The sequence below is a fragment of the Molothrus ater genome, chromosome 1, assembly GCF_012460135.2.
Source record: "Molothrus ater isolate BHLD 08-10-18 breed brown headed cowbird chromosome 1, BPBGC_Mater_1.1, whole genome shotgun sequence".
Classification (NCBI taxonomy): Eukaryota; Metazoa; Chordata; class Aves; order Passeriformes; family Icteridae; genus Molothrus; species Molothrus ater.
Window position 1 is genome coordinate 149,398,634 of NC_050478.2, and position 16,845 is coordinate 149,415,478.

The 16,845-nt window shown below is 42.2% G+C and overlaps 1 protein-coding gene across 2 annotated transcripts in view; it reads left to right on the forward strand.

Annotated features, from left to right (window-relative positions):
- The first annotated feature begins 7,455 nt into the window (after positions 1 to 7,455).
- The window catches only part of DENND3 (DENN domain containing 3), a 31,917-nt gene continuing 22,527 nt past the window's right edge, over positions 7,456 to 16,845 (forward strand). For both annotated transcript variants that reach the window (XM_036378857.1, XM_036378858.1), the window contains exons 1-4: positions 7,456 to 7,555; positions 13,408 to 13,681; positions 14,221 to 14,336; positions 14,865 to 15,004. In XM_036378857.1, the coding sequence (XP_036234750.1) occupies positions 7,472 to 7,555; positions 13,408 to 13,681; positions 14,221 to 14,336; positions 14,865 to 15,004 (614 nt within the window). In that variant the 5' untranslated portion in view covers positions 7,456 to 7,471. The remainder of the gene's footprint in view (positions 7,556 to 13,407; positions 13,682 to 14,220; positions 14,337 to 14,864; positions 15,005 to 16,845) is intronic.

A 16,845-nucleotide genomic window follows, 5' to 3' on the forward strand; every position in this document is an offset into this window, starting at 1 on the left:
AGGGTTTTTCATTCTTGTGAAGCCTTCTGATGTATCCTTTCTCTTTCTTTAGTATAGTTTTATTATAGCATAATATCATACCATATCATATATCATATCATATCATATCATATATCAGCCTTCTGAGAACATGTGAGAACATGGAGTCAAATTCTCATCTCTCACCTTGTCCTGGGGACCTCACAAACACCACAGAGGTCACATGGGCTCCTTGGAGAACCTGCTGAAGTGCTTAATCATTCTCATGGTGAAAACATTTTTCCTTGTATTCAATCAAAAATCCCTTGCTGCAACTTTCAGCTGTAGTCTCCTGTGCTCCCACTGGGTGCCTCTGAGTCTGTGTTGCTCTTTATGACCTCTCTTTAGGAGAATTGCACTTGGATTCTTCTTAACCTTCTCTTACAGCTACTCTTCCCTTCAGCCTTCACCCATTGTGACACCCACAGCTTGCTGAGGACATCTTTCACCCCATGCTCCACATCCATGGGGGAGATGCCAAGTATTTCTAGCCCTGTATCAAACACTGAGGAATGCCATTCACTCAGATTTTCAAGCTGTTCACCCCAACCCTTCAAACTGATGGTCCAGCCACTTTTCAACCACCTTGTGGTCCATCTGTCTGGTCCACATCTTCCCAGCTTTGGATACAACAATGTGAGATTGTTTTGCCCCTTCTGTGCTTACAAAAGATTTCCATGAGGCTTTGCTCCATAAGGTAGCACTGTCTGCTAGGAATGAGGAGTGGCAGCATGGAATGCTGACAAGTTGGGATGGTCTCATATTACCCACAGCCAGACTCCCCAATACCTGTGAATTCTCTGTAGTAGGCTGCTCTAAAGGACACTTGGTCTGTGCTGCCTTTCTGTGGTTCTTCTTAAAGCATTTTTGATCTGGAGATAAGCTGAGGTCACTTGGAAGCTGGTTATTTTACATGGAAAATAAGATGGCTATTGTGGTTGGATCAAGCTTGGATTAATCTTCTTCAACAGCCTTGTTATGTGAATATTTTAAAATGAAAAACCTTTTCATATATAAAGAGTTCACCAGCTTAGAGAAGATTGTTTCTTATGTAACAAAGATAATTTTGTTTACACATGTTGTTTTTTCATAACAAGAGTGATGTAAGGGCTGCTACAAAATACCAAGAGGGAAAGTGTTTGGCTTTTAACATGCACTGAACTAAGCTAAAACTAATTAAGGCTGAAGTTTACTATATGGTGCTTTTATTCAGTTATGAAACTGCTAAAAGACCTTTTCTGAACACAGTGGAGAACCTCAAGAGATTCCCCAGATTCCAGGGAGAAAAAGCAAACATACTATATTAAATTTAAAAAAGCAAAAAGCAGTTCATAGTTATGAATGATGATATCTATGCTGATGTATTTTAAAGTTTCTTACAGTGATGCATTCAAGAAGCTATAACACAAAACCTGGTCTATCTGAAATTTAATTTTCTTTACCTGACTGACAATCTTTGTGCACTAATTGACCTCTTGTCTCTCTTGTCCCACCACTTCAGGAATTCTGAGTCTGCATTTCTCTTCCAGCAATGCTGTAAAAGAACAAATGTTATGAAATCTTAATGCTACTATAAAAAGCAGCTGCAAAATCTCCTTGGCTGCCCGAGATTGTGCCAGATGGTAAAGAACTGGAAGTATAATAAATGTCATATTAATCCAGTCAGATTTGAGGGACACATTATGCACCCCACATAAATAAAACACCGCTAAAACTGCCCCTGGAGTGATGAGATTCAGGAATAAGCTCTTCTGTAGCCTCGGGAATATCTCACAGCATCTACAATGCAAAGTGTGTCTAATATTCAGAGCACTCACATTAATCTGGTTCTTTGCCAAGGCCTGACAGCTCTGTGTTGCTACATCTCTCTAGATGCGGGGGCTGTGATAAAGCTAATCTTTTATTCCCTCCTAGGACTTTCACCATTATTTTTTTCTTTAAAAAATAAAATTACAGACAGCTTCCTTATCAGAAATATAGAGGTGATGAGAAATAAGTGCTGCATTGACACCCAAAGCTATTTCCTTGGGACTCAGTTATTCCATCACAGAAAAATTGTGTCCATTTGAAAGGTCATTGACTGTACAACTGGCTGAGGATTTTCCCTGTTTTATTTGCTATAATTCTAACATCTTGTTTCCTTCATACACAAATTTTTAACCCTCCTGCTGTGTTAGTACACAGAGCCCCTGAGAATGGCAGAATCATCCATGTCAGAGAGAACCTCAGGAGATCTGTGGTCCAACCTCCTGCACGAAGCAGGGTCAGCTGTTGAGGCAGCCCAGTTTGCTCAGAGTTTTCTTCAGCCTCTTCTTGAAAACCTCTGAGGATGGAGACAGCACAGCTCCAGGCCTCTGCTGCCTGGTTTTAGTACATGCTCTGCCTTTCTCAGAGGTGACAGAGAAACACAGCAAAATCCTTCAGCACATGGGGATAAATCACAGAGATCTGAGCTTAAAGGGGCATTTCCCTACAAAAGGTTGAACTGGGGGTACATTTCCATAGGTCAGGAGCTGAGGAAACAGGAGGCAGTAGGTGACTTCTCCAGCACATGGGCAGGTTCAAGCTGAGAACACAAATCCCACATTGACACCTTGTAAAACCTGCTCCATACTGGCATTTCTCTGCAATACCAGTGAAACACATCCATGTATTCTTAAAGAGATGCATGACAAATGACAGGCAATGTTGCAGAAAATTTGTATCCTGTAATACCATAAATGGCGACAGCACAAACCAGACATGCCAAGTAAAATAGAAAGAAGATGCAAATAGAACTCTGAATAGGTGCAGAGATCTCTGAACTGGCCTCCTTCCCCTCTCTGACATGTCTATGCTCAACCTGATGATCTCTTACAGAGTAATTTTGAGGCCCAAGTCATTGCACTCAGACAACACCTGAAACAATAAAGAATTCTCATGGTAGGTTTTTGTAGCATTATTAAGAATGGCAATAAGTCTCTGAGGCACTGAGAGAGGAATTTTAAGTCTGTGCAGAGCTCTAATTTGAAAATCCTGATTTGATTTGCATAGTCAGTAGTTGCTTGGTTGCTAATTTCAGTGTAAATTTAGAAAGTGAACTGTCCTGAATGAAAGAAATGTTAGGTCTGTCAGTAAAGATCTTTCACTGCAGATTCCCAGAAGTCTCCTGCTTCATTATTCTGGAAGAAGGAATACAAAATGAGAAATGCTAACATTAGAGAGAATATGTCAACCTGACTCCCTGAGTTTTGTTCAAAATAAATCCCTCGCCCTATGAATGACCTTGATGATAAGAACCTAAGAACTGTATTTAGAGATAAGGAGTTTAAAATCCTGAGAGGTGATGTTTTTAAATGGACTTCCAGACTGCAAAGAGTTGTCTGATATGTATTAGAGCAGCATAGGTCAAGCTGTGTGTCCTGTCTTCTCTTTGGCTAGAACACACAGTTCTTACTGGACAGAATAAAGATTTCTTATTTATGCAGTCGTGCTTAGCATAGACACAGAAATCACAGCTGTGGAATAGTCTGGGTTGGAAGTGACCTTTAAAGGTCACCAAGGGCAATCCCCCTGCAATGATCAGGGACATCTTCAACCAGATCAGGTTGCTCAGAGCCCTGTTCAGCCTGACCTGAATGTTTCCATGGATGGGGCACCCATCACCTCTCTGGACAATGCCTGTGAGCCAGGCAGTGGAAGGCAGCAGTGGTCTGAGTTTCAGTTCTCACCTCCAGATACTGCTGTGCCACAAGTTTGATCATAAGCCCAAGAAAAGGATTTAACTATCAATAAACCTGCAGAACATGAGTGATATCTCTATTCAGTTTCAAAATGAAAATTCCTGCAGACCTTACACGCATCTTGGTGGAACTCTGCAGGATGCACAAGCCCTCAGTTAGTCACTGTGTGGTTTTCAGCACTGTCTGGAAAGGGGCACAAGCATGAGTGAAAATCAGATTTTTCCATGTTGGTTTTCTGCAGTTATCCTGTCTTATTTGTGTGTCTCAGGGTGGGGGGGGGGAGGTGGACTCTCTTTAATCTTCCAGTTTTGATTAATATACCTGTAAAATCCCTTGAAAAATTCAGCTTCAGTTGTGCTTTTGGCTTTTCTGATCCCATCTCTACACATCTGGGCAGTGTCCCTATATTCTCCCCAGGACACCTGTCTCTGGTTCTACTGCTTGTGCATTTCCTTCCTACGCTTCAGGACCAGGAGGTCCTGACTGACCCGTGCCATTCTCCCGCCTTCCTCGCTTCATTTCTTACACATGGGAATTAAATGCTCTTGCACTCAAAGAATTTTGTCCTCAGAGAGCTGCCAGCTCTTTTCAGTTCCTTGAGAGCAGTTTCCCAGGAGGTGCCATTCACTAATTCTTTACAGAGCTGAAAATTTGCTCTCCTGAAATTCAGAGTCCAGACTCTTCATCTGGCCCACATCCCTCAGGACTGAGGTGTCTATGACTCAACAAGTCACTCAGTTATTTTATAAGCAAGATCACATCAAAGAAACACAACTGGTGGAATTATTTTCTCCCCATAACAGTCTGGCTAAAACAGAAACACTGTATTTGGAAGGTAAATTAAATTCTATGCCAAGAGAATCTTTAATTATTCAGATATGGTTCTGTAGGTCTGATAAAGCCTTTCTCATGTTGAATACATACCAAGAACTGCAGTTTTTTCTTCATTCAGCAGCCAGTACACCTAGAGAGTTAGCAAGCAAACATTTACAGTATTTGTCATCTTACAAAAAAAGCCCCACATATTAAAAGCTGGCATTTCTTCCTCAGTTGACAATATTTTTTAGGAAGAAAATTACTCAACTACATGAATTTCTTTTAGCACAGAGGAATTCTTCTCTATGTGAATGATTCTGTCTCTCACCAGTGACCCCATAGAGCAGGTTTCCTGCTTCCAGGGTTCTTGAGATTTTACCAGATTCACATTAGTACCTTTCATCTTGGAGTTCTGTTTTGATAATAACCTCACTATATCTTTGCTTTGAGTGCTACATTAATTATGAACAAGAATCATCCAGTATTTATCATTGCAGATAGCAGAGAAATCAGAAGATGATCATGATACAGATTAATTAACTATGGGTGACCTGAATTGCTTAATAGCCTTGGTTCATTTGTAATTTTCTTATAATGTGGTCAAATGCTTGGTCATAGTCATAGGTCAAGCACTGTAATATGTAGGATTGTCATGTTGGAAGTAACAGCCCTAAGAAACTGTATCATGTTGCAGTGGATAACCAATTAAACACTACACCCTTTCTGAATGATTCATGTGTCTGTCTGTCTCTGTTTTAATTAGGTGGGGATATCAGTCAGAAACAGCAATGTGATTTACCACTGAGCATTCAGCAATAATACAGCTTTGGTTTTGGTGTTCCTAATTCGAAAATAATACTGGAAAATTTTGAAATTTTTGAGAAAAGATGCCCAAAGGTTTTAAAAATACGAGTTGTGTAATATTTTAGAAATAGAGATTAATAATCTTGAACTCTGCTGAGAGAAATCTTTTAATAGTAAAAAGTCTGTTCAAGCAACAGCCAATGTAGCATGATCCAGTGCCAAAGAGCTGAGCTAAAAAGTGAAACTAAAAATGAGATGTCCAGCATTTAACAGTGACTTAACAATTCCTATGTCATGGCCTCTGCCAGAAGTTACAGCATTAATACAGGATTCACTCTGATTCTGTGACCTGGGCTACACAGGCTAAACAAGATTGTTTTAACAATCCCTTATGACCTCAGAGTTCATGAATACAAATCTTTGAGCCTTGGATCTTCTTCTACCACTTTGGAGAAGTGATCCCTGAGACTTTCAGGTTTTCAAGAATTTTCTTTTTTTAATCACTACTATATGAACAGTTTCCTATATTCTGAATGTGTGCCTTCCTCAAAATTTGAGACAGCCAGAGGCCCTATAATCCTGAGTTTTAACACCACAAAAATTCAGATTATAAAACTCCCATGAAATAATAAAATCACCTCATTTTTTATACTTTTTGAAGAGACCTGATTTGACCCCTGAACTGACAAGAAGTTCATGAAGTCCTGGAACCATTTAGACAGGGAATGTTTTTGCATTTAAAATACCGGAACACTAGTCCACAAAAAAAATGTTTGTGGTTGTGATGAAACTTTATCTCGTACCTCCAGTTTCAGAGAAACTGATCTCTGGTTTCGGGTACTTTATGCTCCGGTCCTGGAGGAATTACATTCTCTCAGTGCAGATCTGCACAGAGCCAATACATACGGAGTGACTCATGGTGTATTTAGATTAAGCAGCTCAAGAAGAAACCCCGGAGTTCCCTGTGCTGTGCCTCTGCTGCTCCAGAGGGGAAACCCGGCGAAGCCTGCACCGGCTCTGTGCTTACAGCCCGTGGAAACTGTGACCCGTGGTAAAGTAAAGAGAAAACTCCCGTGTAGTGGCAGTGATAGCCCTGATGAAGTGACACAGTCCTGCTGAGTCACCTGCAGCAAACAGCAGGGAATGGCTGCGCTCGACAAGGAGGCAGACCGTGACATCACCCACGGCTGACAGGGTGACAGGCAGCCCCGAGGCACCTCAGCCCCTGCTGGCCAACAGCCCCACGAGGAAAACAGCCCGTGGAGAAAAATTAACTCGACCTTGAGTCGGGAAGTGTCTTTCCCAGGGGCTGTCCCGGTGAGACAGTGAAACGAGGTTAGGAAAGAATCACGGAATGGTTTGGGTTGGAAGAGAACTTAAAGATCATCCAGTTATAAGTCCCTGCCATGGGCAGGGAGCAGCTTCCACTAGGGCAGGCTGCTCAGAACTCCATCCAGCCTGGTCTTGAGCACTTCCAAGGGATGGAGCAACAACTGGGGACTTGTTTGAGTTAGGTCCTCACCTTATTGCTTAAAACTAGCAAATATTATAGTCCTTGGTCATGTCAACGTGGAAATCGCGTGACTGTAAATCACAAACCCCATCACTAGTTTTTAACGGGGTCAGTGGTATCTCAGTCCTTCAGCCCTGAGCCCCTCAACCCCTCAGCTCTCAGTCCCTCAACTCTGAGCCCTTCAGCCCAGAGCCCATCATCCTCTAACACTTCATCCTTCCAACTCTCAACTCCCAGCCCCTAAGCTCCCACCTCTTATCTTCAATCCCTCAATCCTAAACCCTCAACACCTCAGACCGGAGCACCGCAGCTCCCGGCCCTCCGCCCCCTCAGCGCGCTCACCCCGAAGCCCCGCCCCCTCCCGGCCCACCGCACGTCCTAGCATTCTGATTGGTCACAGCTACTTAGAGTGACAGGGAAACAGCCAATCAACGTGCGCAGAGTAGCGACCGGCGGGGAGGGTTCCTGTGTGCGGCGTTGGCGCTCCTCCCCACCCCGCGGGGCGGGCCCGGGCGGTGCTGAGGGCGGGAAGGCGCCGCTGTCCCGAGGGAAGGAGCCGCTGCCCTCAGGGAAGGAGCCGCCCTGTCCCGGCTGTGCCATGGAGGACGTGCTGCCCTCGGGCCTGCTGGAGATCTGTCTGCTGGTCGGGGCGCCCACAGAGCGGGTGCGGGCGCTGCTCCAGGTGAGCGGGGTTCGGGCGGGCGATGCCAGTGCGTGAGGCTGAGTTTGTCAGCGCGTGGAGCTGAAATGTCCCCACAGAAAGTTGTTTTGACAGGCAAAGGTCAGCAAAACAGAGAGAATTTGGTAGCGGTGTGAGGTAGCTGCACTTTCCCAAAGGTCTGAGTTTAGATGGACAACTCACTGTAGGTTTATTTAAGCAGGGACAGCAAAACGCTTAACGATGCGTTCTTTACTGGGTGTTACTGCACGACCTGTCTCCGCTGGAGAGAAAAGCAAAAGAATAAAGACTGGTCACTCTTATCCTCAGGAAAACACCAGAGCTAAATCCCCGTGAGCTCAAATGCTCTGAGTTTGGCGTAACCTGAACCACTTGGATACGGCAGGAACTGGTGGGTCGGTTACTGCTTTGAATATGTGGTTTATAATTTGTTTATAATTTTTGCATGTGGCCTCACAATGACAGCCCTCTCCTCCTGGATCTGCTCTGTTCAAGTGTGCTGATGGGTTTGTTCTGTACCTACGAGCTGCCCCACTGTGGGAAGAGCAGTTGTGCCAGCACGTGGAAAAAAAGGCCAGACAGCTCCCAGGGATCTCAGTTGCTCTGCTTGAACTTGAATTTGATTGTGCTCTAATAGCATTAGATAAAGAAGTCTTTGTTGGGCTTGTTCACTCGCTCAGGAGACGCTCAGGAGACGGCTTTTGCTGATGTCAGCTTCTTAAGTGATAACAGCCAAGCAGAGGTTCACACTCCAGGATCTCATTCATGTGTACTTCAGAAGGGGAAAATAGTTCCTAAATGTCAGCACCAGACTTTTGAAATATGTGTGTACATGGTGTTTTATCAGAAGCATGAGAAGTGAACCCAAAGGAAAGAGAATTTCTTATTCTTTCCAGTTTGCTTAGTTCTCACTGGTTTCTGAAAAAAAACCCTGTGGAACAACAAATAAGAAATTTGCTACAGAAAGCAGAAGCCATTCTGATATTCTGATCATACTGCAGGTTCTGAATTGTTTCTTTGCTCAAGATACAAAAAGGTATCAGAAAACAAAGTAGTCCCTTCTTTTGTCAATATGAACTTCAGTAAAGTCCCTGCAAACTGTTGCATCACAGGGTTTCCAGTCACTGTCTTAGGGAAAGCTTACAGATTTACTCCACTTCCTTTTCTTTCTGCAGCACTATCTATATGAGGAGAGGGGAATATGTTTTTATGGCTGATTTTAGTAATTGTAGAAAGAAAAGGCTTCACTGAGTGAAGATGACATTCCAAATGAAAGTAGTGAATCTCTGATGATATTTACAGATTTACAGTGGGTAAAAATCCTGATAGTCCTTCAAATCGTGGTCTTCACAGTGTGTTGGTGCATTCTTAGCTGTATTTAAACATGGAGTGATAAAGCAAATGAAGTCAGTGGGACAATGATATAACCCACCCCCAAAGTAAGAAGAGTTTTGTATGACTGGCCTGTTGTCAATGGGGACTCCAGGAAAAAAAAAGTAGTTTTCCACTGAAGCTCCTGAAACAGAAATTTCTGGGCTGTCATCCATTGCTTATCCTTATTGCCAAGAAAATTGTCACTCTGAGATTTCAGTTTGAAAAGATCAAAGGCTGCTATTTTCAGCTAGAGATTTCTTTCTTAGCACTGGAAGTGTGTATTTTGTAAGAATGAAATGAGCAGAAGTGGTGCTTCTTTTCCCTAAGTTGTCTACAGCTATAAAGCTGGGTTTTGGCAAGTGTATGCAAGCTGTCTGTGACATGTCTCAGATCTTTGACAGGTTCCATCAGTGGGTTCTGTATCTGCCCAACACAGTCAGTGGTACAGAGCTGTCTCGTGCTCTCTGGCCCTGCTGATGCAGACAATTGCTCACTAAAACAATTTTTTTCTGCTTCTGTAATGCCTCCCTGGCTGTCAAGGTGCCTGAAAGAAATGAGGTGTGATCAGATTGAGCATCAGTCAGCAGTGTGTGCTTGTTGCAGTGAAAAGCAACTGGAAAAGCTCTAGAAGTGAAACCATGGGAACCCTGGGAATCACCAGAGCCAAGTGCAAGGTGCTGCCCCTAAGTCAAGGCAGTCCCTGCTATTGGTACAGACTGGGTGATGCAGGGAGCCCTGCCAAGGAGGACTTGGGAGTGCTGGTGGATGAGAGGCTGGATATGCCCTGGCCATGTGCATTTGCAGCCCAGAAAGCCAAACATGTCCTGGGCTGCATCCAAAGCAGAGTGGGCAGCAGGTGAGGGAGGAGATTCAACCCCTCTGCTCTACCTGGAGTGCTAATCCAGCTCTGGGGTCCTTAGCACAGGAAAGACATGGAACTCTTGGGATTGGGTCCAGAGGGCCAGAAGGATTATTAGAGGAGCACTTCTCATATGAGGAAAGGCTGAGAGACTTGAGGCTGTTTGGCCTGGAGAAGAAAAGGCTCTGGGGTCACCTTATTGTGGATTTTCAGTACCTGAAGGGTCTCCAAGAGAGCTGGAGAGGGACTTCTGACGAGGGCATGGAGTGATAGAATGGGAGGAACAGCTGCAACTGACAGAGGGCAGGGTTAGATTAGACATTAGGGAGAATTTTACTGTGAGGGTAGTGAGGGACTGGCGCAGGTTGCTCAGGGAAGCTGTGGATTCACCATCCCTGGAAGTGTTCAAGGTCAAATTGGGTGGGGCTTTGGGTGGCTCTGTTTAGTGGAAGATGCCCCTGCCCATGGCAGGAGGATTCAAATGAGATGATAATTTAAGGTCCCTCCCAACCCAATCTGTTGTGTGATTGTCTGATAAGTAACTGTGTAATGGCCTGCATCATCAGGACTGTGGCTCACAGGCAAGGGGAAGGGATTATTGTTATTATTTTTATTACTCAAAACCCTTGAGTTCACATCTGGAATATTGTCCCACATTTGGATACCTTTATATTGGAGAGCTGCTGGCAAACAAGAGTGAGACCAGAAGAAGCTGCACTGAGGGCTGGGGCGTAAGGGAGGGAGAATCTCCTTCCCAATGGACTTCTGAAGCTTGACTGGATGAAACCCAATGCAACCAGACCTAATGTCAGCTTTATCATTAGTTTGAGCAGAGTGTTGCCAGAAGAATGTGCAGGGATCATCCTACAATTGTTCGGGTTGGAAGGGACCTTAAAGATCACCCAGTTCTGACGCCCCTGCCATGGGGCAGGAACACCTTCCACTAAACCAGCTTGCTCAGAGCTCCATCCAGCCTGACTTTGGACACTTCAGAGATGGAGCATCCACAGCTTCTCTGGGCAACCTGTTCCAGTGCCTCACCACCCTCACAATAAAGAATTTCTTCCTAATATCTAATCTAAATATGCCCTCTGTTGGTTTAAAACCATTCCCTTTTGTCCTATTGCTACAACCTAATTGTCCTGCCCAATCTAATTTTTCTGAGGCTTCATACTTTCCCTGCCTAATTATTTGGTAAAGAAACCAGTTCTTTCATGGCAATCAAAGTGAAATTAACTTCTTCAACGATGGGAAGAGGAGAATGAGGTCAAGGAAACACCAGATAGCTGAAGTCATGCTCTGATTTGTGGTTTCAACACACTGCTGTCTGTGTCTAAATAGTGCAGTCATTGTAAAAGTCTGTCTTGTATCAGTGTCCTTTACAGCAGTGCTGTTACAGGAACACCCTCAAATGGGGATGGAGTAAAATCCCCCACTGCTGTTGGTAAGAATCTATGTATGATGCAAGGAGATTTGGTAGCAAGAAGCTACAAAAGGGAAGTATTTCAAAGTGAAGAAGTAACACTAGCAGCAGAAAAGATAAAATGTTCAAAGAATAGCAGAAACAAGTGAATATTGTTCTGTTGCTGCCTATTCACTATCCCTGAACTCAAGGAGTAAAAATGTGACTTTGGCCAAGACATTAATACGAGCTGACTCAAATGCTGCAGACTGAGTCTGTGGGTCAGTGACAGTGCTGACAGAGCTGTTCTGTGGGGGAAAATGGTGTTTCATGTCTCTGTAGTAGTTCAAGACATCAAGGATCTGCCATTTCAGGAGCTGTTAGGCTGTGAGGCCATTAAACTGCTGGCTGCCATCCAGCACTTTGGAGCACAGAGATGCCTCAGTGTAAGTCAGGGATTGCCCTGTCAAAGCAACTCTGTGTGAAAACCTCAGCAGGGCAAATCTGCCAAGTTGAAAATGCTGCTGCTGGAGTACTGTCTGTGTTTTTCTTGCACAACTGCCTCAGGGCTGAGCCTTAATTCTTAATTTCCTCCTGAAATGTTTAGCTGCATTAGTTTGAGGGTGATCATGGTGAATTTATCCGTGTTTCCAGTTTCTTCACTGCCTTTGTCAGCTGCCAACTAAGGAAATGACACTTGAAGTGTCACACTAGCATGAAAGGATGTGGCACTCAGTACCCCAATTCATGATGTGCTTTTTAAAGTCACTCCTATCTTTTGACTATCCTACTGGACACTTACCTGAACTTTTCTTTTTCACACCAGTTTACTTTTAGTTCAGGCTCTTTGTTCATTAAAAGTGTGTTTTTCACTTCTTCCTTTAAGTGAAGTAGTTTCTTTGGAATATCCTATTATAATTACAGTTTAGTTTATGGAATTTAAGAGACCATAACTAACATGTGATGAAGCATTCCTTCACATTTTTCCTATGATGCTCAGATGTGGAAAAGAAAACTATTAGTGGACATACATGCTGGGATGTAAGAGCTGAGACTTCTGTCTCAAAACCTGGACAGTGGAACATTGGCAACAGAGCTTTCTATGTTGTAGCTTTTTTTTTTTTTTTTTTGAAATGGGGAAATGATGGGTGAGGCCAGCTCTGGTTCTCAAGGAGCATCTTGCATCATATCTGGTGATAAAAACAGCATGTATGCTTCACCTCCTCTGACTTTGAAGATGTTTACAAAAAGTTAAAAACAAAACAACATTTTACCACAGTGGGGCTCGCCTTTCCTGTTTCCAAATATCCATTGGTTAAACAAAGCTTTTGCTTGTATTTTTAACCTTGCAGGAAGAATTAAAATTGCAATGAAGTAATTGGAAATGCAGCTACTTGGCTCAACTGTATGGTCAAGAATACAAAAAGTGCTCCCCAGTATGAGGAAATCTCTCTGATCACTTCCTGCACAGCTTTTCATTGCAGGGCAGTGAGGGCTTTCAGGCCAGTCACACTTTGCAAAGCTGCCTGTGCAAAATGTTGTAATTTCATAGGTGCTCTTGGGGTGCCTGTTCCACTGAGTGATCAGTATATGGAGGGATTCTCATGGCTTCAGTGTCTCAAAGTTGTATTTATTGCAGCAATGATTGTAGTTTTTAATTGTGCTTTGTTAATTGCCTTATAAAATTAAGCCTTGTCTTGTGAAAGTCTGTGTTTGTGTTGTTTAGAGTTTGTTGGGGTTTTTTTTGGGGAGTGCATTTGCTTTTGTTTTTGGTGCATGTTATTTGTTCTGAGTTGAAAAGAAGCTTTTCCTGAAGTCGAACAAAGACTTATCTAAGAGGCTCAGCTGTTTCTGTTTCTTTTCATTTATTTACTGCCTGTTGTTTTTTTCTGTTGCCAGTGTTTATTTTAAATATAGTTTGATTATATCTTAACACTGAAAAGGAGGAAATATGGTATGTGATATCTGTTAGTTTCTTTGGCCAAAGGCGTAATACTGATATGGGACATTTTGAATGATGAAGGATTCCTCGCATTAACATGCATAAAACAACAACTTAAAAGAAAAAATCAATTATTTAGGGAGCAGAAAAATATATTTGAAACCCACAATTTTAAGGGTAAAAGAAAACCAAGATTAAAAATTATGAAAAAAAAAAACCCACCTATCAGGATGAGTGTCATCTTAGAATTTGTTTTGTTTGTTATTTTTTTTCTATAGGGCACTCAAAGAAAACTCAGAAATCCTCCTCCCCTTGATCCAGAAGTTCTTTCAGTATTTGTGCCTCCATTTATCAGCAGAGATGATGTTCAGATGATTCATGCTGGCAATAACTTGAATAAAAGCAAACGCCGCTCCTTCCGAAAGAAAAAAGACAGACCCAAGGTTGAAAATGTCAAGAGCCTCAACGGGGAGCAGAAAGCACCTGACACAGAAGATGTGACAGTTCCAAAGGACATTGATCTCATTGCTTTGCCACAGCTCTGCTTCCCAGGTACATGAGGGTTCACACTTCTTGTGGAGAATTGTTTTAATGTAAATATTTCTTGACCCATAGTTCAGCCCTTATTTTTTAGCCCTTGTTGGTAAATCTTGGTTTGAGTGAAGTGCAAACATGCACACACTTGAAAAATTATTTTTCACCCCAAAATGGCTGAGTACTTTCTCACTTTTCATTTTGATATGCCTGAAGTAGTGAATATTTCCTCCAGGTTTAATTGGAGAAATTTTAATATGTGTGTCATTATTGCAGACCTTTTTAATATCTTGGGGAAAAAAGTGATTTAAACCCATTTCTTGTATTTTGCCTCTGAAAATGTAGAATAATTTCATTTTTGCTTCTTCAGTAATGTGCAGCTTACAACCTCTGTAACAACCCTTAGTTCAAATGGACTGTATATTACATTTTAATCCCTTAAAATGAAGCACTTCTCTTGAAATGAAGTGGCAATGTGCAGTATTTGTCATGAATTGTCTTTCACACTACTGTAGTTAAATATATAATTAAAAATATGGTTGCTGCCTTCATTTCAGGAGGACTTTATGTAACTTCTGAGTTAAAAGAGGACCACATCCATTTCCTGGTCTTCACTGATGTCTGTGGTAACAGAACATATGGAGTTGTTGCACAGTACTACCAGTCTATGCAAGTATGTGATTTAACTCATTCTTCTGTTAAAACTTATTAAAAGATATAAAAGCAAAACACTTTGAAAATAATGTGAGGTTTAATTTATCAAATTAGTTAACAGGTGTGTTTTTACGTTAGGGGGAGCACAGGACAAATCATACTTTTATGGTGCCATTTTAAATGAAATACTTTGGAACAAATTTCATTAGGAAAAACAGCTATGGATTTCATTTAGGAGATTTGGATATTGAGGAGCAGACTTTGTCCCCTGTTTTTTGGTAAGATGTTTGATGTTTTTGGTAAAGATTGTTCTTTCCAAGCAATGAAAGATGTTCTTTCTAAATAGATTTTGTGCTGAAATTCTTTTTAATACATGTTATTTAAGTCTTGTAGGCTGACATTTTTCTGAAGACCGAAAGGGAGATAGACATCAAAATCCCTTTGAAATATAGAGGGAATAGGATATCACATCTCTAAGGTTCTCAAGAAAATATCAGCCATAAATTCATGATTAACATAAAGTCATTAATGTGCAGTTTTCTTGCAGGATGGCTCCTCCTCCTCCAATGGGCAGGGCCCTTGGGAATCTGCACAGACTGGGAAAGTGCCTGCCTGCTTTGTACCCTGTGCTGTTTGTGTTATATCCAGATACCCATATTTTAGTGCCCTCAAGGATTGCCTCTCTTGGTAAGATTTGCTCCCCTGTGTGTTTCTGCTGGAAATGACTGCAGTTTTTTAATACCTGAATTTGCTTGATGTGGCCAGGAGAGCTGTGTGATGCAGTGGTTGGTTTTATGTCAAGGTTTTGTGGGAGAGGAAAAGAAGAAATGCTATGTCAGTGTTGCCCAGACAGTAAGTGCAAATTCTGAATACTAAGGGTATTATGATGTTATCTTCATTTTCTTTGGGGATTTTTTGCTAATGTGTAGGGAATGGATATTTTACAGATATTATTGGCTTTTTTTGGAGTGGTTTTTTCCACTCTTATGAAAATTGCTTTCAAAGCACAAAAACCTTTTTGTAATGCACCAAATAAATGTCATAAGAACGTGAATATATGTATTAATAAGCAATTAATGACACATTAGGGAAATAATCTAAGTCACTTGAGGAAGTAGAGTGGTTACTTGGATGTTGTAGAACTAGGAGAGAAATTCTTAGGATACACTGGTTAGAAACAGTCAAATACTCTGCAGTGTAGATTATGTAAAAGGTAAGTGAATATGGATCTGTCTTGTTATAAAGTAATTTCTCTTATTTTGAGGTTACTTTATTGTTAAATTGTTAAGATCTATTTGCATCTATTTTGGATTAAAACCTTCTCAGATCAGGGAATCTGCCTGGGTACATTGGCCATTACAGTGTGTCTTCACTTGCAGACCTGTTGTCCAAAGGTAGAAGAGGTTTTCTTCACTAAATTGCAGTCAAGCTTTCTAGACTCAGATCTGAATTCAGTTGCAGGTATTTGCTTCTTGTAGATAAGTTGAAAGATGTTGGGGTTCTAGGCTGGAGCTTGAGTGTTCCCCTGTGCTCTGATGATGCTCATATCCCAAGCAGATGAGCAGGGGAGCACTCCCTGGGTGCCAGCTGAGCCAGCTGAGGTGCATCCCCAGCCCCTGACCTGGCTCCAGCCCAAATGAGAGCTGAGCACTCATTTCCCAGCCCATGCACCTCTTTATCCCTGTGCTGTGCATTTGGATCTTCTTGGAGCACTGTCTGGCTTTCCCTGGGCTGCATGAAGAGAGCCCTGGAGGAGCAAAGCAGTGCCTTCCTCCTGGGCATCTTAGACATTGGCTCAAAAAGGCTGTGAGATCAGCAATGAGTCACTCTGGCAGCCCTTTTAAGGACATGTACCTCTGCTCTGTCTGTTTAACGTGGAAAAGGCACTTCAACCTAATGGAAACAGGGTGTGCATGGGTCAGTGGGAAATCAAAAGAAATGTTCAGTGAAATAAAAAGGAAATGTTTGTTTTCCTTTCTCCTTTCCTGCCCAGATCACTCCCCCCTCCCTTTATATTTAAGTGGATAACAATTTAAGTGGATTACATCAGCCCTTGGTATTGCAGGAACTGATTCAGTGCTGCCTTTTAGAAGTCTCAAATCTCAAGTTGCTGCTAATCTGCATATGGAACTCTTCCAGCTGTGACTACAGCTGTGGCTACTGTTTCCATCCAGCTTTTATAGTGGATTCCTGCTGCTTTTCTACTGTCAGCTCAGCCTGTGAGAGGGCTCACCTCACACCAGCTTTGCACTGTGTGGGAAATGGATTCAGTTTGACAGTTACATTGCTCATCAGTGGTTTATGTAGAATATTCATAAATGAGTAATTTCTTCTCTGAAGTGAGACATCTCTGAGCTGGGAGAAGCATTCAATTAGCAAATGGATTTTAAAAGAGCCCACTGAGGAAGAAGTGGGAAAATCTTCAGGACAGCCATGGAAAATTTCAGATGTTGTAAAAGTGTTTCTAGTCCTTGTATCTGTTTAGAGGAGACAGTAATCAGATAGAATTAACCCCTAGATCTGATCCT